Source organism: Salmo salar, chromosome 01 (genome assembly GCF_965601325.2).
Source record: "Salmo salar chromosome 01, fSalSal1, whole genome shotgun sequence".
NCBI lineage: Eukaryota > Metazoa > Chordata > Actinopteri > Salmoniformes > Salmonidae > Salmo > Salmo salar.
The window spans coordinates 154529055-154555077 of record NC_138291.1 but is presented as its reverse complement, the minus strand read 5'-3'; the positions used below and the strand labels follow the sequence as shown (position 1 = coordinate 154555077).

Sequence of the window (26023 nt, the reverse complement as noted above, 5' to 3'; positions counted from 1 at the left end):
GGATCTCCTCCCAGACCTGGACTAAAGCATCCGCCAACTCCTGGACAGTCTGTGGTGCAACGTGGCGTTGGTGGATGGAGCGAGACATGATGTCCCAGATGTGCTCAATTGGATTCAGGTCTGGGGAACGGCGGGCCAGTCCATAGCATCAATGCCTTCTTCTTGCAGGAACTGCTGACACACTCCAGCCACATGAGGTCTAGCATTGTCTTGCATTAGGAGGAACCCAGGGCCAACCGCACCAGCATATGGTCTCACAAGGGGTCTGAGGATCTCATCTCGGTACCTAATGGCAGTCAGGCTACCTCTGGCGAGCACATGGAGGGCTGTGCGGCCCCACAAAGAAATGCCACCCCACACCATGACTGACCCACCGCCAAACCGGTCATGCTGGAGGATGTTGCAGGCAGCAGAACGTTCTCCACGGCATCTCCAGACTCTGTCACGTCTGTCACATGTGCTCAGTGTGAACCTGCTTTCATCTGTGAAGAGCACAGGGCGCCAGTGGCGAATTTGCCAATCTTGGTGTTCTCTGGCAAATGCCAAACGTCCTGCACGGTGTTGGGCTGTAAACACAACCCCCACCTGTGGATGTCGGGCCCTCATACCACCCTCATGGAGTCTGTTTCTGACCGTTTGAGCAGACACATGCACATTTGTGGCCTGCTGGAGGTCATTTTGCAGGGCTCTGGCAGTGCTCCTCCTGCTCCTCCTTGCACAAAGGCGGAGGTAGCGGTCCTGCTGCTGGGTTGTTGCCCTCCTACGGCCTCCTCCACGTCTCCTGTTGTACTAGGCCTGTCTCCTGGTAGCGCCTCCATGCTCTGGACACTACGCTGACAGACACAGTAAACCTTCTTGCCACAGCTCGCATTGATGTGCCATCCTGGATGAACTGCACTACCTGAGCCACTTGTGTGGGTTGTAGACTCCATCTCATGCTACCACTAGAGTGAAAGCACCGCCAGCATTCAAAAGTGACCAAAACATCAGCCAGGAAGCATAGGAACTGAGAAGTGGTCTATGGTCACCATCTGCAGAACCACTCCTTTATTGGGGGTGTCTTGCTAATTGCCTATTTCCACCTGTTGTCTGTTCCATTTGCACAACAGCATGTGAAATGTATTGTCACCATCTGCAGAACCACTCCTTTATTGGGGGTGTCTTGCTAATTGCCTATAATTTCCACCTGTTGTCTGTTCCATTTGCACAACAGCATGTGAAATGTATTGTCACCATCTGCAGAACCACTCCTTTATTGGGGGTGTCTTGCTAATTGCCTATAATTTCCTACTGTTGTCTGTTCCATTTGCACAACAGCATGTGAAATGTATTGTCAATCAGTGTTGCTTCCTAAGTGGACAGTTTGATTTCACAGAAGTGTGATTGAGTTGGAGTTACATTGTGTTGTTTAAGTGTTCCCTTTATTTTTTTGAGCAGTATATATACGGGGGGGGTGCCGGTACAGAATCAATGTGCGGGGGCAACAGTTAGTTGAGGTAGTATGTCCATGTATGTTGAGTTAATTGAAGTGACTATGCATAGATGACAACATAGAGGGGCAGTATAGACGTGGTGCATGCCTTCTCATACTCATACACAAATTGTAATGGATGTAAGAACTTCATTTCATTACTCTTTTGTTTCTGAGGATGTTCCTCAGAAACTTGCAGTGTATTTTAGCTTTAAAAATTCTTCTAAACTTTAATTTCCGGCTTTGAAATTTCAGACTTGATTTGCCCTAAAAGAAATGTATCAATCCCAAGAAAAATATCCATTCATTATCATCCACATAATAATTCACATTTCCTGTTGCGGCAGGATTCTTTTCCTGCTGTAGCAAACTGGCTCAAATTAAGATCCTACATCTGTTTGTTCCGGAGGATTTTGTCATGTATTTTATTAGCTATACAACCTGGCGGCAGGATTTGTTTTCATCATACTTTTATCTCTGAAGTTGATCCACAAGGCAATGTCAAACGGAGGTAACAGTGGTCTATTTATTCATAAATATTTACTCATGCATGTTTTTACATTATCTGTTTGAATGTACTGGTGAATTGTCGGGTCTTGATCAAAACCATCTAAGCTGCGTTGTGTGTGTGTAGAACAATGCTCTTTACTCCCCACTGCTTGTTAATGTATTTTATATTATGCAAAGTGTTTCATGTGTAATGAGTTTATATGTCTAAAATACAGCTATTTTATTAGCATTTCATTTTTTCTGCTCATGGATGTTGTGTTTTCCAGTGGAAATAAAGCTTGTACATTATATTGTAAATCTTGTTGGAAATGTTTATTTTCTTTGGAAGTTGAGGAGCCACTCTGAGAGGAGACAGCATTGTGTTTAGATTACACAGCAGTTGAGATTCAAAGGTCTTCAACGGTCCGATGACTCATGATGTTCACAGTTGTACCTGAGCTTTAGCAGTGTGTCGAGTCTGTTTGTCACGTAGATGTGACCACAGTGAGGGTACTGATAATGCAGGTACACTTCTATTTCTAGAGATGAGAAGGCACCAACATCACCCCTGCAAACAGCTTGCTGTTTATACAGTATCTTCATACTGTATAAAGCTCATGTCTATTTCCATCAATAGAAATTACTTGTCAGAGAACATGAAGAGGTGTGGAATGACACAGTAATGGAATTGTGGTCATGATCTACATTTTAGTCATTTAGCAGATGCCCTTATCCAGAGCAACTTACAGTAGTGAATGCATACATTTAATTTCGTGCATTTCTTTTTTTTTTTGTACTGGCCCCCCCCGTGGGAATCAAACCCACAACTCTGGTGTTGCACACACCATGCTGGCGTTGCAAACACCATGCTCTACCAACTGAGCCACAGGGAAGACTAGGCTGAGATGTGCTACAATGTGCCATTGTGCTGGAGCTGGTCCCCTAACATGCTGTCCCTAGCCCTCAAACCCAGATGGATGAGAATGAGATCTATCATTCAACAATTTAAATAACCAACATGCCTGTTGTATTTGCTTCCAAAAAACTAAGTTAGCCAAAACACCACAAAGTAATGTGATCCATGTATGCAATCCAAGCCCAAAATTAGTTGGCACAGACTGATTACTCTGACTGGAAATATGTATTATGTAAACTAAATAACATGGATCAAGGTATCTGACATTTCCTCATTTGGAGAAGCATTAGTCACCTCCATTACAAAGCTATGAAAGTCATGGGGTGAAAAGCTCAAACAAGAAACTATCCATCAAATTGTCAAACTTCAAATAAACCCAATAGATCAGTAACTGAACTCATTCGATCATGTCAATGTGTGTGTTCTGTTGGCTTCTGAGAATATGAAAATCTACTTATGTCACTGATGGGGTGCTAAGTTTGAGAGGGTCTACACCAGAAGTTTATGGTTATAGGAGGAAGGTAAATAGTGTGCAATTAAGCTTGGAATGTGTTGAGTGCAGGGAAGCGATTACATGGGACAGGCATTGATAAGGGGAGAGGGCCATGGATTAGGGATGGAGGGGGGTTGAGGTCAGGTCAGGTTATGTTAAGGGAGAAATAGACATTTATGGCCCGTATCACTAGTGTCCTGCCTAGCAGTAAAGAACGATGTTTGTGCAGATATGTAGAAGGAGACTCAGCCCATGAGGAAAGGTTAAATATCAGTGCTTGTGTGAAAATGTCTTTGTCTAATGCAGCTGTATTGATACTCTCGGAAGAATATACTTGGTTAAGCTTTCATAATGTCTGTTGAGATGTTTCACTCTGAGAATTAGAACCACAGTTGTTAGGGTTATGTTGCTGTTAAGCTACTGCATATTTAGTTTTGGTTTTGTATTTGTGTGTGTATAGTTTAAAGTAACTCTTTGAAAAGTCAACAAGATTATTTGATCAATTAATTACAAGAGTTCTCATATTTCAAATAGCTGTGCTGTAGTTACCTATATTTTCAGGAAGTTTAATGTAGGGTGGACCACATGGACAGCTCCTTAGTGGTCAATGAAAATAAGGACATTTTCTTCAGCGTCACTAATGATCTGTCACAACATCAGACGTTAGTCTCCATATCCTACTCTAGGTTTTTCTGTGTCCTACCAAACACAGATCAGTTTTCTCACATGACAATCTATGTGTGGAGTTCACTTCACTGACGGAAGAAAGTGGAAAATATGTCTTTGTCTTATATTCTTCTCATTTGTGAGTATTCAATTATTTTAGTCTTTGGATCAATACGTCTTTACACTGATTTAAAGTTTTGGTAATGTGTTACTTAATGTACTGTATGCTTTATAACTTGTTCTAAGTATGTATGAGCCTTTATTATGCCTTATAGTAAGGCTTGTAAAATGTCTCACTAAGTTGTTTTTACCTTGTTCGAAGATGTTGCCGGTGTTGCGGTAAAAGAAAGTTGTGCAGGTACATATTACCAAATGTCACTTCATTAATTGTCCAGCTCAACAGCTATTGATTTATTTCAGGCATAAAATAATTTTTTGATGGCAGATTTGTACACTACTGTTTCACAACTAATATGGAGTAGCACAATGCTTAAAGTGCCATATCTTTATTAAGAAATGTATTTAGTTGCAAATAGAGAGACAAGGAAGTGATATCCACATACAAATACGTTCTGAATCAAGATTCTCGAAATGTCTTATATTCTCTCTATTTCTCTAAACAGATTCGGTTCCCACTCCCACTATTGTATTTTCCCCTGGGTACATCAATGTAGCTACACCTGTTACAGTACGCTGTGAGTCACCAAAAGGCACAGAGTGCAATTTCTACAGAGATCACGACCCCAACCCTATAAGAAAAGTGGATTACAAGCAGGGTGCTTGCCAGTTCAATTTGTTATGGAATGAGTTCAAAAAGTGGAACAAGACTGAAGTAGATCTCAGCTGTGTAATTCTACAGAATAGAGAAGATAATACGATCAAAACCTCAAAACCTAGTGATGCTCGAAGACTTAATGTGGGTGGTAAGTGACAGTTTTACAGTACTCCAAAGCACATGTTTACCAGGGTACACTTCCCTCTTGTTAACTGACTTCATAAATTACTTTTACAATTTACTAACAGATCCAATTGGAAAGCCCAGTGTTCATGTGGAGAAGATTAGGAATTACCTCAATCTTCGATGTGAGGCCAAGGCTGGCACCTCATGCTACTTTTATCTGAACAATGGTGACTCAAACTTCAAAAAACTACCCTTCATAGACAATGTCTGTGTGGGGAGAGTGGCAGAAGAGGAACTGCAGAGGAAGAGGAGCAGTGCTGGAGAGATCTTCATCACCTGTGCTGTGGAGCTGGTGGTAGAGGGTGAAGATACTGTGACATCACAGCATAGTGAACCCCTCGGTATCACCATAGATGGTGAGGAAGACTAGAGCCCATCAATTTCTGTGTTTTTAAATGTGTCAATCTTCTGTTGGTCTATTGTTGTATTGCAATACTAGTATATTATTATTTTACACATATCAATGTTTTAATTATTTCAGTTGTAAATCCTCCAGGAGCTACTAGTTCCCCATCAGCGTTCAGTTTAATCATAACTGGCCAGGAGGAGACAAGCAGCAATGTCACATCCCAAGAAAGAGGTGAGTAACATTGGTTAAGTTTAAGATTAACTGTGAAAATATTATCATGACAATCCTCTGTCTGTGTATTACTGTATGGCAAGACTAAAACTGTATATAATTATTGTACATACTGTGTATATCATTGTTTTATTTACTTTGGTTGTAAATCCTCCTGGAGCCACCAGTTCCATCCCACTTGGAGAGGATAGGTCAGTCAGTAGTATAACTACACAAGGAGAAGGTGTATTAAATAAACATGGTTATTGTGAGCTAAGTTTGTCTAAATACATCAGCAAGTGCCTATTCAGATACTGTTTTTGAGAGTGATGTCCCTTTCCCTTCCAGAATCCGCCTCAGAGATCCCCTTCTACCAGTATACCAGTCTTCGTGCTGTTGTCTATGTTATCATTCTGCTGATGGAATTTGTTCTGTGTCTTCTCTGGTATAGACGTGGTACATGCCTTCTCATACTCATACACAACATGTAACGGATGTAGAAACTTCATTTGATTGAAATGAGAATTTTCACAGCAGGAAATGCAGACTTGCAGTGCATTTGAGCATTAAAAATGCCTCTCATGTTTGTAATTTCTGCTTTGAAATGTCAGACTTGATTTGCCCGAAAAGAAATGTTTCAACCCCACCAAAAATATCCATTAATTATCATCCACATAATAATTCACATTTCCTTTTGCTGAAGAATTAATTTCCTGCTGTAGCAAACTGGCTCAAATTAAGATCCTACATCTATTTGTTGTTCCGAAGGCTTTTGTCATGTCTTTTATTAGCTATACAACCTGGCGGTATGATTTGTTTTCATCATACTTTTATCTCTGAAGTTGATCCACAAGGCAATGTCACTCGGAGATAAGAGTGGTCCATTTTTTCATAAATATTACTCATGCATGTTTTTATATTATCTGTTTGAATGTACTGGTGAATTGTCGTGTCTTGACCAAAACCCAACTAAGCTGCAATATGAGTGTGTAGAATAATGCTCTTTACTCCCCACTGCTTGTTAATGTATTTTATATTATGCAAAGTGTTTCATGTGTAATGAGTTTATATGTCTAAAATACAGCTATTTTATTAGCATTTAATTTTTTCTTCTCATGGATGTTGTGTTTTCCCAGTGGAAATAAAGGTTGTACAGTATATTGTAAATCTTGTTGGAAATGTTTAATTTATTTGGAAGTTGAGGAGCCACTCTGAGAGGAGACAGCATTGTGTTTAGATTACACAGCAGTTGAGTTTCAAAGGTCTTCAACGATCTTCAGCGGTCCGATGACTCATGATGTTCACTGTTGTACATGAGATTTAGCAGAGTGTGTCGAGTCTGTTTGTCACGTAGATGTGACCACAGTGAGGGTACTGATAATGCAGGTACACTTCTATTTCTAGAGATGAGAAGGCACCAACATCACCCCTGCAAACAACACCGCAAACGGCTTGCAATACATATCTTCATACTGTATGAAGCTCATGTCTATATCCATCAATATAAATGACCTGTCAAAGAACATGAAGAGGTGTGGAAAGACACAGTAATGGAATTGTGGTCATGATCTAGGCTGAGATGTGCTACAATGAGCCATTGTGCTGCAACTGGTCCCCTAACACTCTGTCCCTAGCCCTCAAACCCAGATGGATGAGAAAAACATCTATCATTCAACAATTTAAATAAATAACATGCCTGTTGTATAATTTCTGGATATATTGCAAGATTCACATAAAAAAATGTCCAACCTTTAAAAAGAAACTGGTGCGTCCTACAAGGAGTTGATGTCAATGTTATCCAGCACTATCCAGTACTCTTACAGAAATGTTATTTATTTGAGAAACAATCCATAACCTTTCCACCTGTGGTTTACCAAAAAATGTGAAACAATTTATTGGTGGTGATGAAATAAAAAACAACAAAAATATATTTGGATTCCTGTTTTCCATTTCTTCAATGCTTGGATTTGCTTCCAAGAAACGAAGTTCGCCAAAACACCACAAAGGTAATGTGATCCATGTATGCAATCCAAACCAAAAATTAGTTGGCACAGACTGTTTACTCTGACTGGAAATATGTATTATGTAAACTAAATAGACATGGATCAAGGTATCTGCCATTTCCTCATTTGGAGAAGCGTTAGTCACCTCCATTACAAAGCTATGAAAGTCGTGGGGTGAAAAAGCTCAAACAAGAAACTATCCATCAAATTGTCCAACTTCAAATAAACCCAATAGGTCAGTAACTGAACTCATTTGATCATGTCAATGTGTGTGTTGTGATGGGTTTTGAGAATATGAAAATATACATATTAATGTCACTGATGGAATGATAAGGTTTAGAGGGTCTACACCAGAAGTGAATGGTTATAGGAGGAAGGTATATAGTGTGAGCAATTAAGCTTGGAATGTGTTTAGTGCAGGGAAGTAATTACATGTGGAAGGCATTGATAAGGGGAGAGAGCCATGGATTAGTGATGGAGGGGGGTTGAGGTCAGGTCAGGTCACTTTAGGGAGAAGTAAAAGTATATGGCCCGTATCACTAGTGTCCTGCCTAGCAGTAAAGAACGATGTTTGTACAGATATGGAGAAGGAGACTCAGCCTATGAGGAACAGTTAAATATCAGTGCTTGTGTGAAACTGTTTTTGTCTAATGCAGCTGTATTGATCCTCTGGGAAGAATAAACAAGGTTAAGCTTTCATAATGTCTTTTCAGTTTTTTTACTCTGAGAATTAGAACCTAACAGTTGTTAGGGTGATGTTGCTTTTAAGCTTCTGCATATTTAGTTTTGGTTTTGTTTATTTGTGTGTGTATAGTTTAAAGTAACTCTGAAAAGTCAACAAGTTTATTTGATCAATTAATCACATGAGTTCTCATATTTGAAATAGCTGTTCTGTAGTTACCTATATTTTCAGGAAGTTTAATGTAGGGTGGACCACATGGACAGCTCCTTAGTGGTCAATGAAAATAAGGACATTTTCTTCAGCGTCACTAATGATCTGTCACAACATCAGACGTGAGTCTCCATATCCTCCTCTGTAGGTTTTTCTGTGTCCTACCAAGCACACATCAGTTTTCTCACATGACAATCTTTGTGTGGAGTTCACTTCACTGACGGAAGAAAGTGGAAAATATGTCTTTGTCTTATATTCTTCTCATTTGTGAGTATTCAATTATTTTAGTCTTTGGATCAATATCTGTTTACACTGATTTTAAGTTTTGATAATATGTTACTTAATGTACTGTATGCTTTATAACTTGTTCTAAGTATGTATGAGCCTTTATTATGCCTTATAGTAAGGCTTGTAAAATGTCTCACTAAGTTGTTTTTACCTTGTTCGAAGATGTTGCCGGAGTTGCGGTAAAAGAAAGTTGTGCAGGTACATATTACCAAATGGCACTTCATTAATTGTCCAGCTCAACAGCTATTGATTTATTTCAGGTATAAAAGTATTTTTTTGATGACAGATTTGTACACTACTTTTCACAACTAATATAGAGTAGCACAATGCTAAAAGTGCATTATCTTTATTAATCAGTGTATTTAGTTGCAAATAGAGAGACGAGGAAGTGATACTCCACATACAAATACGTTCTGAATCAAGATTCTTATCACTCACAATTTCATAGATTCTCTCTATTTCTCTAAACAGATTCGGTTCCCACTCCCACTATTGTATTTTCCTCTGGGTACATCAATGTAGCTACACCTGTTACAGTACGCTGTGAGTCACCAAAAGGCACAGAGTGCAAGTTCTACAGAGATCACGACCCCAAACCTATAAGAAAACTGGATTACAAGCAGGGTGCTTGCCAGTTCAAGTTGTTATGGAATGAGTTCAAAAAGTGGAACAAGACTGAAGTAGATCTCAGCTGTGTAATTCTACAGAACAGAGAAGATAAAACGATCAAAACCTCAAAACCTAGTGATGCTCGTAGACTTAATGTGGGTGGTAAGTGACAGTTTTACAGTACTCCAAAGCACATGTTTACCAGAGTACACTTCCCACTTGTTAATTGACTTCATAAATTACTTTCACAATTTACTAACAGATCCAATTGGAAAGCCCAGTGTTCATGTGGAGAAGATCGGGAATTACCTCAATCTTCGATGTGAGGCCAAGGCTGGCACCTCATGCTACTTTTATCTGAACAATGGTGACTCACACTTTAATAAACAACCCTACAAAGACAATGTCTGTGTGGGGAGAGTGGCAGAAGAGGAACTGCAGAGGAAGAGGAGCAGTGCTGGAGAGATCTTCATCACCTGTGCTGTGGAGCTGGTGGTAGAGGGTGAAGATACTGTGACATCACAGCATAGTGAACCCCTCGGTATCACCATAGATGGTGAGGAAGACTAGAGCCCATCAATTTCTGTGATTTCAAATGTGTCAGTCTACTGTTGGTCTATTTGTTGTATTGCAAGAATAATATATTATTATTGTACACATATCAATGTTTTAATTATTTCAGTTGTAAATCCTCCAGGAGCTACTAGTTCCCCATCAGCGTTCAGTTTAATCATAACTGGTCAGGAGGAGACAAGCAGCAATGTCACAGCCCAAGGAAGAGGTGAGTAACATTGTTTTGGTTTTAAATTAACTGTTAATAGTCCTAAGAACTTCAAATTGCAAGTTTAGTGAATGACTCTGCTTCTAAATGTACAACTATTGATACGTTTCTAACATCTCTAACCTGTTAAGTATCTCGATAGTCACTGTTAGTAAAGCTAATTTGCACAAACATTCTAGTCATTGTAATGTCAGGTTATACTGTACAGATGACTCACTGTCAGTGAGCCTTCATTCAGTTTCTTCAGGTCCAGTGTTCCTCGTCATCATCAGTCTGGGTGCTGGTTCCCTTTTCCTGGTTCTGCTAGCTGGGTCTGTGCTGTGTGTTCTCCAACGCAATTGTGGTGCGTGCTTTCAGATAGGTTTAGTCATAACACATTCTTATTATGTTCCAAATGCTACTTCGAGTTATTTTCAACATTTCAAAATGATCTCTATGCATCTTTTGAAGGGGTTCAATGCAGGCCTGTAAATACTGGGTAAGACTGGTGTATTCATTTTAGATTCACAATATATTATCTTTATTCATGCACAGCTATATCTTTCTGACTGTACTGCATTGTCTCGACAGAAGCCCACCTGAGCAGCAAGACCAAACCCCACCTTGTGTCTGTGAGTATGAGAGTTAGCTAAATCACCACTGCCTTTATCTTCTTTTGTTCAGTGTTTTATTTTCCCTCATTCTCTCATTTTAAACAGATTCTGTCATCACAAAGCCGTCTAGGGATGAGGTGAGTTGGTTTGAACCAGTGCAGTGTGAAGTAGCCTAATATGCACTTTACTACCACGATATCAAGCAATATTGCCAATAGCACCAATTACAACCCTACTGTGCACACAGCTCAAAGTGACTTGAGCTCTCTCTTACAGGAAGAGGACAGTAGTCTGCAATACGCTACTGTGACATCTACCAGTGACCAAGCTAGTCTTCAATATGCAACAGTGACATCTACCGGTAACCAAGTTGGACCTGGGCGCACCAAGATCAAGTTTGAAAAAGCTGGAGAGTACGCCCTCTTAGCAGAATCATAGAAGAAGAAACATTTTCTGGATAACATGTTTTGCCATAGTTTACAGTTACAATCCTATCTTTTTTTCTTCATATTGGATCATAATTTACTCATAGTACAAAAACAAATCCTGCCACAATAACAAAGACTAAAGATATCTACTCCTTTCTGAAAACAAGCAGCTTCAACTATTTGCATTTTAGGTTAATATAAATAAATTAAAAATAAACTTTGTCTGAAATATAAAATAAATATTTTCCTAAATTGAGTTACCCAATCTAGTCAGCAGTCACCAATCAGTAGTCACCAATCTATTTCACTCCTTGACAAGAGTCAAGAGAGACTCAAATCCACAAGAGGGTAGAACACATGTCAAACTTTGCTTGTTACATCTCTACATCTCTCTCTCCTTTTCTGATCTCTCGCTCTTTACATCTCTCTCTTTAAACATGTCTGGAGTATATTAGTTTTCAGTGGTGGAAAAAGTACCCAACTGTCATACTTAAGTAAAAGTAAAAATACCTGAATAGAAAATGACTCAAGTAAAAATGAAAGTATTTGGTTTAATATATTCTTAAGTATCAAAAGAGAAAGTATAACTAATTTCAAATTCCTTATATTAAGCAAACCAGAATGCACCATTTTCTTTTTTTTCTTATTTTTTACGGAAGGCCTAGGGACCACTTCCACACTCAGCTATCATTTACAAACAAATCATGTCAGTTTAGTGAGTCCGCCAGATCAGAAGCAGTAGGGATGACCAGGGATGTTCGGTTGATAAGTGCGTGAATTTGACTATTTTCCTGTCCTACTAAGCATTCAAAATGTAACTAGTACTTTTGGGTGTCAATGAAAATGTATGGAGTAAAAATTACACTGTTTTCTAAAGTAATGTAGTTAACTAAAAGTAAAAGAAGTCAAAAATATGAATAGTAAAGTATAGATACCCAAAAAAACGACTTAAGTATTACTTTAAAGTATTTTTACTTAGGTACTTTACACCACTGTTGGTTGAAAAAAATATGTTTTGTTATTATCACGGTTCACTTACAGTATTTGCCTTTACTTCCACCTGATGATACACTACCTCCACATTTCCTCTCCCTGCTTCCTGATTTACAGATCTGCTACTCTATGGACCCAACCTCTTCCTGTAGTCTGTCAACATCTGTTCCTCTCAGAACAATTTCATTCTCATACTGGGCTATAAATAGATGTGCAAAGGTTTTACGATAGGATTCATTTAAACAAGTATACTTGATGCATGTGTAAATAAACACCTTTCTTGATGAATAAGTAAATTATTCATGTGCAAAGCTTCAACTAGAGACTAATGAAACCCACATGATAATTGCAACAATTAAATCATATTTCAAATCATTTTTTTTTCTTCTTACAAGTGGTTCCTGCCAGTAAGGCCTGGTTAGGCCCAACCAAATCTCGAAAACCCAGAACAAAATCTTGCATGAACATAACTCTTATAACGCCTGTGCTCCCGACAGACAAAAACATGTTTGTTACTGATCTTAGGACAGAATAGGCCCACCCAGATCAGTCTTATCTACACCTGCAATTGGAGCACATTACAAACCTATGACAGCTATAGGTATGAAAGTGGATATGACAATTATGCACCATCACAGAAGGGTCATAGGTGGGAGCTATTGTTTCACCATAAAAGGAGAGAGGAGAGACACAAAATACAGTGTGTCACTCTCACACTCACTACTATGGCATTGCCTGAGTCATTATCTACAGCCAACAGCTCCTGTGTATATTTCAAAAAACATTTTTGAGAGCATGTGAAAATAGTCGACCCCGAAAGCAAATCTCATTTCCATATATCCTGTTTCACTTCTCTCTCTGCATTATGCATAATAACAGGTGGCAGGTTTGGGACCTTCAAAGAACTCCTAACCATGATCCAATGAATGTGCTGCTGGTGCCTTATGTGTGAGTTATGTATTATTAATAATATAATTATTGTACTGTATAATAAAATGTAAAATAATTTACTTTCATAACAATATCCCTAATTGTACTTTTGGTTGGAATAACAATGAACTACATTGCTTGTAGTCTCTCTTGACCTACAATTAACAGATGCAGGTGCGTTTCTCTTGCTATTTTGTCATTCAACATTAGGAATGCACTTTTGTGATTTGCATGGTTATCAAAGGCTGGGAAATAAATGTTGAGCTCTTAAGAAGTGAATAATCTTGCATTTTGAATTAGTTTTAGAACGGACACAAATCTTAGTTTTTTCACTTTGATGTTATCATTCCTATCTTTCCTCAACTATCTCTCTCTTTCCTCAACTATCTCTCTCTTTCCTCAACTATCTCTCTCTTTCCTCAACTATCTCTCTCTTTCCTCAACTATCTCTCTCTTTCCTCAACTATCTCTCTCTTTCCTCAACTATCTCTCTCTTTCCTCAACTAGCTCTCTCTTTCCTCAACTATCTCTCTCTTTCCTCAACTATCTCTCTCTTTCCTCAACTATCTCTCTCTTTCCTCAACTATCTCTCTCTTTCCTCATCCTTCAAGGGGACAAGGAGAATCAGACAAACACTTGGATTACCCAGGAGAAGAAGCACCAGATCTCAGTAAGCCTGAAGTTTGTGACCCTGACTGAAGTGGTTGAGCTGAGCTGCGAGTCCTCTGCCCTTGTAGAGGGTCAGCAGTGATTGTTCTATGTGGATTCTAAACTCAAGGAGCTTGGTCGCTCAAATGCCAGCCACAACCAATGCTCCCTCCCAGTTAAGGGGTCAGAGCTGCTTGGGTGGAAGCCAGAGGGCTGTGGTCAAAAGTCACCATCCAGTGTCATTACGAAAAGGACTCACCTCCCAGCAAAAATGTCACAGTGGTGGTGTGGAACACAAGTAAGAAAGATTACATGAGAAATTTAATGCATAGATTCCTGATTTAGGTGATTCATCCATTTGGTCAAAAATACATTTTACTCTGTTACAGACATGCTGACTAAGTACATCATCGGATGTATGGCCCTGATAGGATTCATGATTCTACCTGCAGTATTCATATTCTACATCACCTGTCTCCTCTCACTGAAAGCAAAGAGTATGTGAACCTGGTATCTAACAGCCTTTTAAACGTATTAGCAAAACCGATCAGACAGAATCACTCATTTATTCCATTGTTTTACTGTCATAGGGAACGGACACCTCGTCATAACAAGGTGAATAGTGTTGGTTGTGTGTTGAACCGCATGATTATGACAGCATACAGAACATACAGTTTAAATGTGAATGCCTGTCTCACCTAACCATGTCTTTCAGATCGCCCAGTGACCAGACATTGCCAGGAGACACTACCGTAACAAGTATGTATGATGCCACAGTGAAGTGTACGTGTGTTGGCCTATAATTATAGAGATATTTACCACAGTCCCGTTTTAACAGCACATTTCTGTGATTCTGTTAACACAGCAAGTGACCCCACAAATCCTGTAGAATCTCCACAGGAAAAGAAGGCAATACCATGACATAATTATGTTTTTATGTAGCTGCCTCACGCTCTTCCTCTACTTTACCACCATAGTGCTTTTTTTGGTTTTCTGTGCATAAACAGTACAGTGGGCTGGCACACAACACATAAGTATGTTATAAATGAAAAACAGTTGGAATGGTGGTTTATTGAAGGATTTGATGATTTGATGTTTTCTTTCAAATAGTGATTTGTCCTCATCCCTTTGTTGCAATAACAGGAAGGTGAAGATGATTGGTGCTATGCCACCGTGTCCCATGCTGGTGCTCCTCCATCCTACTCAGTCAAGTTTGAGGAAGGCCATGACTATGCCACAATGGTCATATACTGACCAGCATGTGCCGACCTGAATGGACATGAAAGGACTTCCACATAGATAGATTGTTTGACTTTAACACCTCCATTTAAATTTTCTTTCCAATAAATCAATTGCACTAATCTATTTGCAATGTAGTTTTGATCATCCAATTTGTCACTTTAAGAGAACAATTAAGTTTTTGTATTCCACCATCCGCTTAATTTCTGTTTGTCTCGTGTGCACCTGTCAGTCCCAGTCGCAGGAAACAGTAACATAGCGCTCGCTACTTTTCGCTGACCAGGCATTCATCTTTGCTTACCTGCCTAATGCTTCTAAATGTAAGCCATTGACTTAAATCAAGAATTACTTACTTAAATTCCACGAGGGTTAAGTCTACTCCAAATGTGCACGGTCCGTGGATGAATTGGCAAGTTTTCAACCCGTTTTCTCACGGTGTGGTGGTTACAAACTACTCCACTACTACCCGTCCGTAGCAATACAAGACACGTTTATACCACTAGATGGCAATGTTGAATCCTGTTTTGCAACAATTTTAAGAGCTCCTCGTAGGCAGGGAAAACCCTTTTTGGACATTTCTGTTATTGGAATAGGCTATCATCAAAATAAATCAATTGTACAATACCATTGGAAATTAATGTTGAAAGTTGCATTTGTGTTCCTAAAATGTAAATTGAAAAGGTATTATCACTGCTTCCTGTTGACAAGCCATTTTGATAAATAGCCTAATGTCAAAACACAGTTTAGAGATTGATTAGACACTAGAGATTAGAGAGTTTAATAGTCAAATCATGCACAGGGTTGCAGATGTAATTACAGGGCACGAGCTCCAACAATGCAGGACAAAGTGAAATAAAATAATACAAATAGATAATAATACAAATATAAAAAATAATAATTACATTTTAACAACTGTGTAATTGATAGATGTCCATTGGGGGTGGGGACAGGGTTAACGTCCATTAGAGGGGATGAGGAATGTCCACAGGAGGAGCAGCAGGGTGAGTAGGTGACTAGTCGTGCCTATTCAGCATAACACATGTGTATTGGGGTGAGGGCAGGGTAAAAATGTCCTTTGAGGTGGGGGGTAGAAGCCTGATGGTCTGGGGGAAGAAGCTATTGGCCAGTCTTACAGTTTTTACCATGATGCTCCTATACTGCCTGCGTCTGAGAGATAGAACGGGGAGAACAGGCCATGGCTCAGGATGCTGGGGTCCCTGATTATCTTCTTTGCCTTCCAGCGACACTTGGTGTTGTAGGTGTCCAAATCAATAAGCAATATGCAGAAACAGTTCGTTACATATTGAAAACCTAAACCTAAAATCTACTATCTACACATGTGCACCAATTGTAATCATATTACTTGTATTTTTTTAAACGAGCACCTTATAAACTGCACACGCACCAAAACCCTGGTGTTTTGACAAGTGGCAATAAATCACTGATATCAATTAGGTGGGAGGGATTAAGGTTGTAGCGCTGTTGAAACTAACACAACTAAAAACAACACATGGAAACTGGAAATATTTAATTACATCACTGGTTAGAGAACAACATGCAGAAGTCAGAAATCATCTACATTTTAGAGTGAGGCAATTTGATTTGGGGGTCTCCAAAACAGAAAGAGAAACGCTACACTTATTTCCAATCACTCATAATTGTAGAAGTCAGAAATCATGTCACACCCTGACCTTAGAGAGCCTTTTTTATTCTCTATTTTGTTAGGTCAGGGTGTGACTTGGATGGGCATATCTATGTTTCTATTTCTTTGTTGGCCTAGTATGGTTTCCAATCAGAGGCAGCTGTTCATCGTTGTCTCTGATTGGGGATCATACTTAGGCAGCCCTTTTTCCCACCTGTGATTGTGGGATCTTGTTTGTGTGTAGTTGCTTTCTGCACTGCATATAGCTTTACATTTGTTTTCTGTTGTTTTTTCCCGTTTTCATTTTTATTAAAAAAGAAAATGTACGCCTACCACGCTGCACCTTGGTCCAGTTCTTCAGACGAGCGTAACAAATCAGCTATATTTTGGAGTGAGGCAATTTGATATGGGGGTCTCAAACAGAAAGAGAAACGCTCCACTTATTTTCCAATCACTCATATTGATATCATATTGAAATCAGTTGCACGAGGGGGAGATAAGGTTGCAAGTCCTGTTAAAACTAACACAGATCAAAAACTACACGGAATCTGCTAATAATGTGTTGCCTACAATTTGTAGAAGACAGCTAGCTACATTTTGAAGTGTTGCATTTTGATTCAAGTGGGTCGCCAACGAGGTAAGTGTAATGCAACACTTTTTCTTTTTACCACTTCCATCAATATCATGCTGAAATCAAAAGAACACGGTCAAATGTTTGGGCTGTAGCGTTGTTGGTTAGATGAGAACTTAGAAGGCTTACAGTATTGGCCTATCTATATTTAGGAATGTCGGATGTTGATTTTCGTCAAGCGACTTTTATAGAGACCAAGAGATCATGGAGTCCCGAGTGGTGCAGCACAATTGGCCAAGCGTCGTCCAGGTTAGGGGATGGTTTGGCTGACCTGATTTCCTTGTCCCACCGTGCTCTAGAGACTCCTTGTGGCGGCCAGGTGCCTTCAAGCTGACTTCAGTCGCCAGCTGGACAGTGTTTCCTCCGACACATTGGTGCGGCTGGTTTCCGGGTTAAGCGAGCAGGGTGGCTTGGCAGGGTCGTGTTTCGAAGGCTGCATGGCTCTCGACCTTCGCCTCTCCCGAGTCCGTAACATGGCTGGGGAGAAGTTGGGTGCTTAAACAGAAAATATCTATAACATCCGACTACTAATAAAACCCAATAAATCAGATACTGAACTATTTTTGATCATGTCTCCGTTATGTGTCTCAGTTGGTAGAGCATGGCACTTGCATCACCAGGTTTGTGGGTTTGATTCCCATGGGGGACAAGTATGAATGAAAATGTATGCACTCACTAAGTTGCTCTGGATAAGAGTGTATGATGAAAATGTATATTTAGGTTACATTTTTGTTTGTGTATGTGTACTGTATGTGCAAGGTGTACACAGTTACTGTCTTGTTTGAAAAGTCAACTTTAATGGCAAGCAATGAAATCTTAATCACATGGGTTCTCACATTTGAAATAGTTGTGCTCTAGTTACCTATATTTTCACTAAAATCAATTAAGGTGCACATCAGGGACAGTCCTTTAGTGGTCAGTCAAATAAGGTAAATTTATTCAACGTCACTAGTGATCTGTTACAACATCACTTCTGAGTCTCCATATCCTGCTTTCTAGGTTGCTCTGTGTCCTAAGCACACATCATTTTTTACACATAATCTGTGTTCACCTTTTTATTGGAAGAAAATATCATATTTTCCACGATCTTCTATTCACTTGAGTTTTCAATTGTTACTTTTATTTTTGATCAATGATCTATTTACACAGATATTTTAAGTAGCCCATTCCATATTTTAGACGGAAACACTTTTTTTGGTTTTACAGATGTGGCTAGTGTTGCAGAAAAAGGTTGTGCAGGTATGTATGAATTACAGAATGACACTCCTTATGATTGTCCAGCTCAATGTCAGCCATTATATATAATCAGTGTCTTTGAGGCACAAAAGCCTTTCTTGTCGCCGGAGTTTTGTACAGCTATGGAGGTAGTTAAGAATTTTGACTGGAATAATAATGTTTTATAGTCGCAAATAGAGAAATATGGAAGTGATACTCCACATGCAAAACACCTTTTAAATCAAGGAACAATTCAAGGTTTCATAGATTCTCTTTCGCTCTAATCAGATTCTGTTCCCACTCCAACCATTGCATTATCCCCTTGGTACATCAGTGTAGCTACTCCGCCTATTACAGTACACTGTGAGTTACCAGAAGGCATTGTTTGATGAACAATCCATAAACTTTCCTCCTGTGGTTTACCAAAACAAGTCAAAGAATTTATTGGTGGTGATGAAATAAAAAACAACTCAAATATATTTGGATTCCTGTTTTCGATTTCTTCAATGCATGGATTTGCTTTCAAAAAACGAAGTTAGCCATAAATCCACAAACGTAATGTGATCTATGGATGCAATCCAAGCTATAACTTAGTTGGCACAGACTGGTTACTCTGACTGAAAATATTTATTATGTAAACTAAACAGACATGGCTCAAGGTACCTGCAATTTCCTCATTTGGAGAAGCATTAGTCACCTCCATTACAAAGCTATAAAAGTCATTAGGTGAAAAAGCTCAAACAAGAAACTATCCATCAAATTGTCCAACTTCAAATAAACTCAATAGATCAGTAACTGAACTCATTTGATCATGTCAATGTGTGTGTTGTCAACGGATTACCAGGACGTGTACTCAGAGCATGTGCGGAACAACTGGCAAGTGTCTTCACTGACATTTTCAACCTCTCCCTGACCGAATCTGTAATACCTACATGTTTAAAGCAGACCACCATAGTCCCTGTGCCCAAGGAAGTGACGGTAGCCTGCTTAAATGATTACCATACTGTAGCACTCACGTCGGTAGCCATGAAGTGCTTTGAAAGGCTCACATCAACAGCATCCTCCCGGATAGACGAGACCCACTCCAGTTCGCATAACACCCTAACAGATGACGCAATCTCAATCGCACTCCACACTGCCCTTTCCCACCTGGACAAAAGGAACACCTATGTGAGAATGCTGTTCATGCCCCCCTTGGGTTGTGTCGTGGCGGAGATCTTTGTGGGCTATACTCGGCCTTGTCTCAGGATGGCAAGTTGGTGGTTGAAGATTTCCCTCTTGTGGTGTGGGGGCTGTGCTTTGGCAAAGTGGGTGTGGTTATATCCTGCCTGTTTGGCCCTGTCTGGGGGTATCATTGGATGGGGCCACAGTGTCTCCTGACCCCTCCTGCCTCAGCCTCCAGTATTTATGCTGCAGTAGTTTGCGTCGGGGGGCTAGGGTCAGTCTGTTACATCTGTAGTATTTCTCCTGTCTTATCCGGTGTCCTGTGTGAATTTAAGTATGCTCTCTCTAATTCTCTCTTTCTCTCTCCCTAGGACCATGCCTCAGGACTACCTGGCATGATGACTCCTTGCTGTCCCCAGTCCACCTGGCCGTGCTGCTGCTCCAGTTTCAACTGTTCTGCCTGCGGCTATGGAACCCTGACCTGTTCACCGGATGTGCTACCTGTCCCAGACCTGCTGTTTTCAACTCTCTAGGGACAGCAGGAGCGGTAGAGATACTCTCAATGATAGGCTATGAAAAGCCAACTGACATTTACTCTTGAGGTGCTGACTTGTTGCACCCTCGACAACTACTGTGATTATTATTTGACCATGCTGGTCATTTATGAACATTTGAACATCTTGGCCATGTTCTGTTATAATCTCCAACCTGCACAGCCAGAAGAGGACTGGCCACCCCTCATAGCCTGGTTCCTCTCTAGGTTTCTTCCTAGGTTTTGGCCTTTCTAGGGAGTTATTCCTAGCCACCGTGCTTCTACACCTGAATTGCTTGCTGTTTGGGGATTTAAGCTGGGTTTCTGTACAGCACTTTGAGATATCAGCTGATGTAAGAAGGGCTATATAAATACATTTGAATTGATTCGATTCATTGACAATAGCTCAGCGTTCAACACCGTAGTTGCCACAAAGCTCATCACTAAGCTAAGGACCCTGGGACTTAACAACTCCCTCTGCATCTGGGTCCTGGACTTCCTGACCGGACGCCCACAGGTTGTAAGGGTAGGCAACAACACATCTGCCATGCTGATCCTCAACACTTGGGACCCTCCGGGGTGCATGCTTAGTCCCCTCCTATACTCCCTGTTCACGCACGACTGCGTGACCAAGCACGACTCCATCATTAAGTTTTCTGATGACACATAGGTGGTAGGCCTGATCACCGACCACAATGAGACAGCCTATAGGGAGGAGGTGTGCCAGGCAGTGTGGTGCCAGGACAACAACCTCTCAATGTGAGCAAGACAAAGGAAATGATCGTGGACCACAGAAAAAGGGTGGCCGAACAGGTCCTCATTAAAATCAACGGGGCTGTAGTTGAGCGGGTCAAGAGTTTCAAATTCCTCGGTGTCCTCATCACCAACAAAATATCATTGTCCAAACACACTAAGACAGTTGTGAAGAGGGCATGGCAACGCCTTTTCCCCGTCAGGAGACTGAAAAGATTGGTCATCGGTCCACAGATCCTTAAAAAGTTCTACAGCTGTACCATCAAGAGCATCCTGACTGGTTGCATCACCACCTGGTATGGCAACTGCTCGGCATCAAACTGTAAGGCGTTAAAGAGGGTAGTGTGTACGACCCAGTACATCACTGGGGCGAAGCTTCCTGCCATCCAGGACCATATACAAGGCGGTGTCAGAGGGAGGCCCAAAATTGTCAAAGACTCCAGTCACCCAAGTCACAGACTGTTCTCTCTGCTACTGCACAGCAGGTGGTACCGGTGCGCCTGCTGAGGAGTTCACTTCACTTACCAAAGAAAGTGGAAAATATGTCTTTGTCTTATATTCTTCTCATTTGTGAGTATTCAATATTTTTGGTCTTTGGACCAATATGTCTTTACACCGATTTTGGTAGTATGTTATGTAAATTATGCTTTATAATTGTTCTAAGTATGTATGAGCCTTTATTACGTCTTATAATAAGGCTTGTAAAATGTCTCACTAAGTTGTTTTTACCTTGTTCAAAGATGTTGCCTGTGTTGCGCTAAAAGAAAGTTGTGCAGGTACATATTACCAAATGTCACTTCATTAATTATCCAGCTCAACAGCTATTGATTTAATTCAGGCATAAAAGTATTTTTTGATGACAGATGTGTACACTACTTTTCACAACTAATATAGAGTAGCACAATGCTTAAAGTGTCATATCTTTAATTAAAAACAATACATTTTTAGTTGCAAATAGAGACATTTAGGTGATGCTCAGCATACAAATACATTATGAATATGATTCTTATCTTTCACAATATCTTATATTCTCTCTATTTCTCTAAACAGATTCGGTTCCCACTCCCACTATTGTATTTTCCCCTGGGTACATCAATGTAGCTACACCTGTTACAGAACGCTGTGAGTCACCAAAAAGCACAGAGTGCAAGTTCTACAGAGATCTCGACCCCAGCCCTATAAGAAAAGTAGATTACAAGCAGGGTGCTTGCCAGTTCAATTTGTTATGGAATGAGTTCAAAAAGTGGAACAAGACTGAAGTAGATCTCAGCTGTGTAATTCTACAGAATAGAGAAGATAATACGATCAAAACCTCAAAACCTAGTGATGCTCGAAGACTTAATGTGGGTGGTAAGTGACAGTTTTACAGTACTCCAAAGCACATGTTTACCATAGTACACATCCCACTTGTAAATTGACTTGATAAATTACTTTCACAATTTACAAACAGATCCAATTGGAAAGCCCAGTGTTCATGTGGAGAAGACTGGGAATTACCTCAATCTTCGATGTGAGGCCAAGGCTGGCACCTCATGCTACTTTTATCTGAACAATGGTTACTCACACTTTATTAAACAACCCTACAAAGACAATGTCTGTGTGGTGAGAGTGGCAGAAGAGGAACTGCAGAGGAAGAGGAGCAGTGCTGGAGAGATCTTCATCACCTGTGCTGTGGAGCTGGTGACAGAGGGTGAAGATACTGTGACATCACAGCATAGTGAACCCCTCGGTATCACCATAGATGGTGAGGAAGACTAGAGCCCATCAATTTCTGTGATTTCAAATGTGTCAATTTTCTGTTGGTCTATTGTTGTATTGCAAGACTAATATATTATTATTGTACACATATCAATGTTTTATTTATTTCAGTTGTAAATCCTCCAGGAGCTAACTAGCTCCCCATCAGAGTTCAGTTTAATCATAACCTGTTCAGGAGGAGACAAGCAGCAATGTCACAGCCCAAGGAAGAGGTGAACGAAATTGGTTTGGTTTTAGATTTACTTTGAAAATATTATCATGACAATCCTCTGTCTGTGTATTACTGTATTGCAAGACTAATACTGTATATAATTATTGTACATACTGTGTATATCATTGTTTTATTTATTTTGGTTTTAAATCCTCCTGGAGCCACCAGTTCCATCCCACTTGGAGAGGATAGGTCAGTCAGTAGTATAACTACACAAGGAGAAGGTGTATTAAATAAACATGGTTATTGTGAGCTCAGTTTGTCTAAATACATCAGCAAGTGCCTATTCAGATACTGTTTTTGATAGTGATGTCCCTATCCCTTCCAGAATCCGTCTCAGAGATCCCCTTCTACCAGTATACCAGTCTTCTTGCCGTTGTCTGTGTTATCATTTTTTTTTTACATTTTATTTCACCTTTATTTAACCAGGTAGGCTAGTTGAGAACAAGTTCTCATTTGCAACTGCGTCCTGGCCATGATAAAGCATAGCAATTCGACACATACAACAACATAGACTTACACATGGATTAAACAATACATATAGTCAATAATACAGTAGAAAAAAAGATATCAAAAAGTCTATATACAGTGAGTGCAAATGAGGTAAGATAACGGAAATAAGGCAATAAATAGGCCCTGGTGTCGAAGGAATTACAATATAGCAATTAAACACTGGAATGGTAGATTTGCAGAAGATGAATGTGCAAGTAGAGATACTGTGGTGCAAAGGAGCAAGATAAATAAAATAAATACAGTAAGGGGATGAGGTAGATAGATGGGCTGTTTACAGATGGGCTATGTAAAGGTGCAGTGATCTGTGAGCTGCTCTGACAGCTGGTGCTTAAAGCTAGTGAGGGAGATATAAGTCTTCAGCTTCCGTGATTTTTGCAGTTCGTTCCCGTCATTGGCAGCAGAGAACTGGAAGGAAAGGCGACCAAAGGAGGAATATGGCTTTGGGGGTGACGAGTGAGATATACCTGCTGGAGCACGTGCTACGAGTGGGTGCTGCTATGGTGACGTGTGAGCTGAGATAAAGCGGGGCTTTACCTAGCAGAGACTTGTAGATAACCTGTACCCAGCGGGTTTGGCGACGAGTATGAAGCGAGGGCCAACCAACGAGAGTGTACAGGTCGCGGTGGTGGGTAGTGTATGGGGCTTTGGTGACAAAACGGATGGCACTGTGATAGACTGCATCCAATTTGTTGAGTAGAGTGTTGGAGGCTATTTTATAGATGACATCGCCAAAGTCGAGGATCGGTAGGATGGTCAGTTTTACGAGGGTATGTTTGGCAGCATGAGTGAAGGATGCTTTGAGGCGATACAGGAAGCCGATTCTTGATTCACATTTTGGATTGGAGATGCTTAATGTGAGTCTGGAAGGAGAGTTTACAGTCTAACCAGACACCTAGGTATTTGTAGTTGTCCACGTATTCTAAGTCAGAGCCGTCCAGAGTAGTGATGCTGGACGGGCGGGCAGGTGCGGGCAGTGATCGATTGAATAGCATGCATTTAGTTTTACTTGCATTTAAGAGCTGTTGGAGGCCACGGAAGGAGAGTTGTATGGCATTGAAGCTCGTCTGGAGGTTAGTTAACACAGTGTCCAAAGAGGGGCCAGAAGTATACAGAATGGTGTCGCCTGCGTAGAGGTGGATCAGAGAATCACCAGCAGCAAGAGCAACATCATTGATGTATACAGAGAAGAGAGTCGGCCCGAGAGTTGAACCCTGTGGCACCCCCATAGAGACTGCCAGAGGTCCGGACAACAGGCCCTCTGATTTGACACACTGAACTCTATCAGAGAAGTAGTTGGTAAACCAGGCGAGGCAATCGTTTGAGAAACCACGGCTGTCGAGTCTGCCAATAAGAATGTGATTGACTGAGTCGAAAGCCTTTGCCAGGTCGATGAATATGGCGGCACAGTAATGTCTCTTATCGATAGCGGTTATGATGTCATTTAGGACCTTGAGCGTTGTTGAGGTGCACCCATGACCAGCTCTGAAACCAGCTTGCATAGCGGAGAAGGTACGGTGGGATTCGAAATGGTCCGTAATCTGTTGGTTAACTTGGCTTTCGAAGACCTTAGAAAGACAGGGTATGAAAGATATAGGTCTGTAGCAGTTTGGGTCTAGAGTGTCACCCCCTTTGAAGAGGGGGATGACTGCGGGCAGCTTTCCAATCTTTGGGAATCTCAGACGACACGAAAGAGAGGTTGAACAGGCTAGTAATAGGGGTTGCAACAATTTCGGCAGATAGGTTTAGAAAGAGAGGGTCCAGATTGTCTATCCCGGCTGATTTGTAAGGGTCCACATTTTGCAGCTCTTTCAAAACATCAGCTATCTGGATTTGGGTGAAGGAGAAATGGTGGGGGCTTTGGCGGGTTGCTGTGTAGGGTGCCGGGCAGTTGACCAGGGTAGGGGTCGCCAGGTGGAAAGCATGGCCAGCCGTAGAGAAATGCTTGTTGAAATTCTCAATTATAGTGGATTTATCGGTGATCATCCTGCTGTTGGAATTTGTTCTGTGTCTTCTCAAATTAAATCAAATCAAATGTTATAAGTCACATGCGCAGAATACAACAGGTGTAGACCTTACAGTGAAATGCTTACTTACGAGCGCCTAACCGACAGTGCAGTTGGAAAAAATACGGATAGGAATAATAGACAAAAGTAACAAGTAATTTAAGAGGAGCAGTAAAACAAAATATATATATACGGGAGGGGGGGGGCCGGTACAGAGTCAATGTGCGGGGGCAACAGTTAGTTGAGGTAGTATGTCGATGCATGTTGAGTTAATTGAAGTGACTATGCATAGATGACAACAGAGAGTGGCAGTATAGACGTGGTGCATGCCTTCTCATACCACACAATTGTAATGGATGTAGGAACTTCATTTCATTACTCTTTTGTTTCTGAGGATGTTCCTGCACAGCAGGAAATGCAAACTTGCAGTGCATTTGAGCTTTAAAAATGCTTCTAAACGTTGTAATTCCCGGCTTTGTAATTTCAAACTTGATTTGCCCTAAAAGAAATGTATCAATCCCAACAAAAATATCCATTAATTATCATCCACATAATAATTCACATTTCCTGTTGCTGCAGGATTATTTTCCTGCTGTAGCAAACTGGCTCAAATTAAGATCCTACATCTGTTTGTTGTTCCGG

At 40.5% G+C, this 26023-nt stretch overlaps 1 protein-coding gene and 2 long non-coding RNA genes across 5 annotated transcripts; all 3 read left to right on the top strand.

Annotated features, from left to right (window-relative positions):
• Nucleotides 1-4083: 4083 nt before the first annotated feature.
• Nucleotides 4084-6722, top strand: LOC123739528 (uncharacterized). 2 transcript variants are annotated; one of them, XR_014378075.1, is made up of 5 exons: nt 4084-4174; nt 4358-4393; nt 4659-4958; nt 5059-5352; nt 5493-6722. It is a non-coding gene; the product is annotated as an uncharacterized LOC123739528 (long non-coding RNA). The 2 variants fall into 2 exon arrangements; XR_014378069.1 differs by having other exon boundaries at nt 5478-6722.
• Nucleotides 6723-8441: 1719 nt separating this feature from the next.
• Nucleotides 8442-15085, top strand: LOC106566501 (uncharacterized). Of its 2 annotated transcripts, none has more exons than XR_014378053.1 (15): nt 8442-8717; nt 8901-8936; nt 9210-9509; nt 9610-9903; nt 10045-10128; nt 10367-10471; nt 10579-10606; nt 10699-10739; nt 10827-10858; nt 10998-13090; nt 13684-14018; nt 14110-14217; nt 14311-14335; nt 14436-14479; nt 14864-15085. It is a non-coding gene; the product is annotated as an uncharacterized LOC106566501 (long non-coding RNA). The 2 variants fall into 2 exon arrangements; XR_014378042.1 differs by having other exon boundaries at nt 10030-10128.
• A 6239-nt stretch (nt 15086-21324) lies between these two features.
• Nucleotides 21325-23110, top strand: LOC145858654 (uncharacterized). The gene is made up of 3 exons (XM_082957380.1): nt 21325-21466; nt 21947-22246; nt 22347-23110. Exons 1-3 carry the CDS (start codon nt 21439-21441, stop codon nt 22652-22654), a joined length of 636 nt encoding a protein of 211 aa, XP_082813506.1. The 5' UTR covers nt 21325-21438; the 3' UTR covers nt 22655-23110.
• The last annotated feature ends 2913 nt before the right edge of the window (nt 23111-26023 follow it).

Bases quoted from the DNA above. Each gene is read 5' to 3' on its own strand.
- LOC145858654 (XM_082957380.1), top strand. From the start codon at position 21,439: ATGTCTTTGTCTTATATTCTTCTCATTT. The intron at 21,467-21,946 runs GTGAGTATTCAA...TTCTCTAAACAG, and splicing joins GTCTTATATTCTTCTCATTT to ATTCGGTTCCCACTCCCACT. The intron at 22,247-22,346 runs GTAAGTGACAGT...ATTTACAAACAG, and splicing joins TCGAAGACTTAATGTGGGTG to ATCCAATTGGAAAGCCCAGT.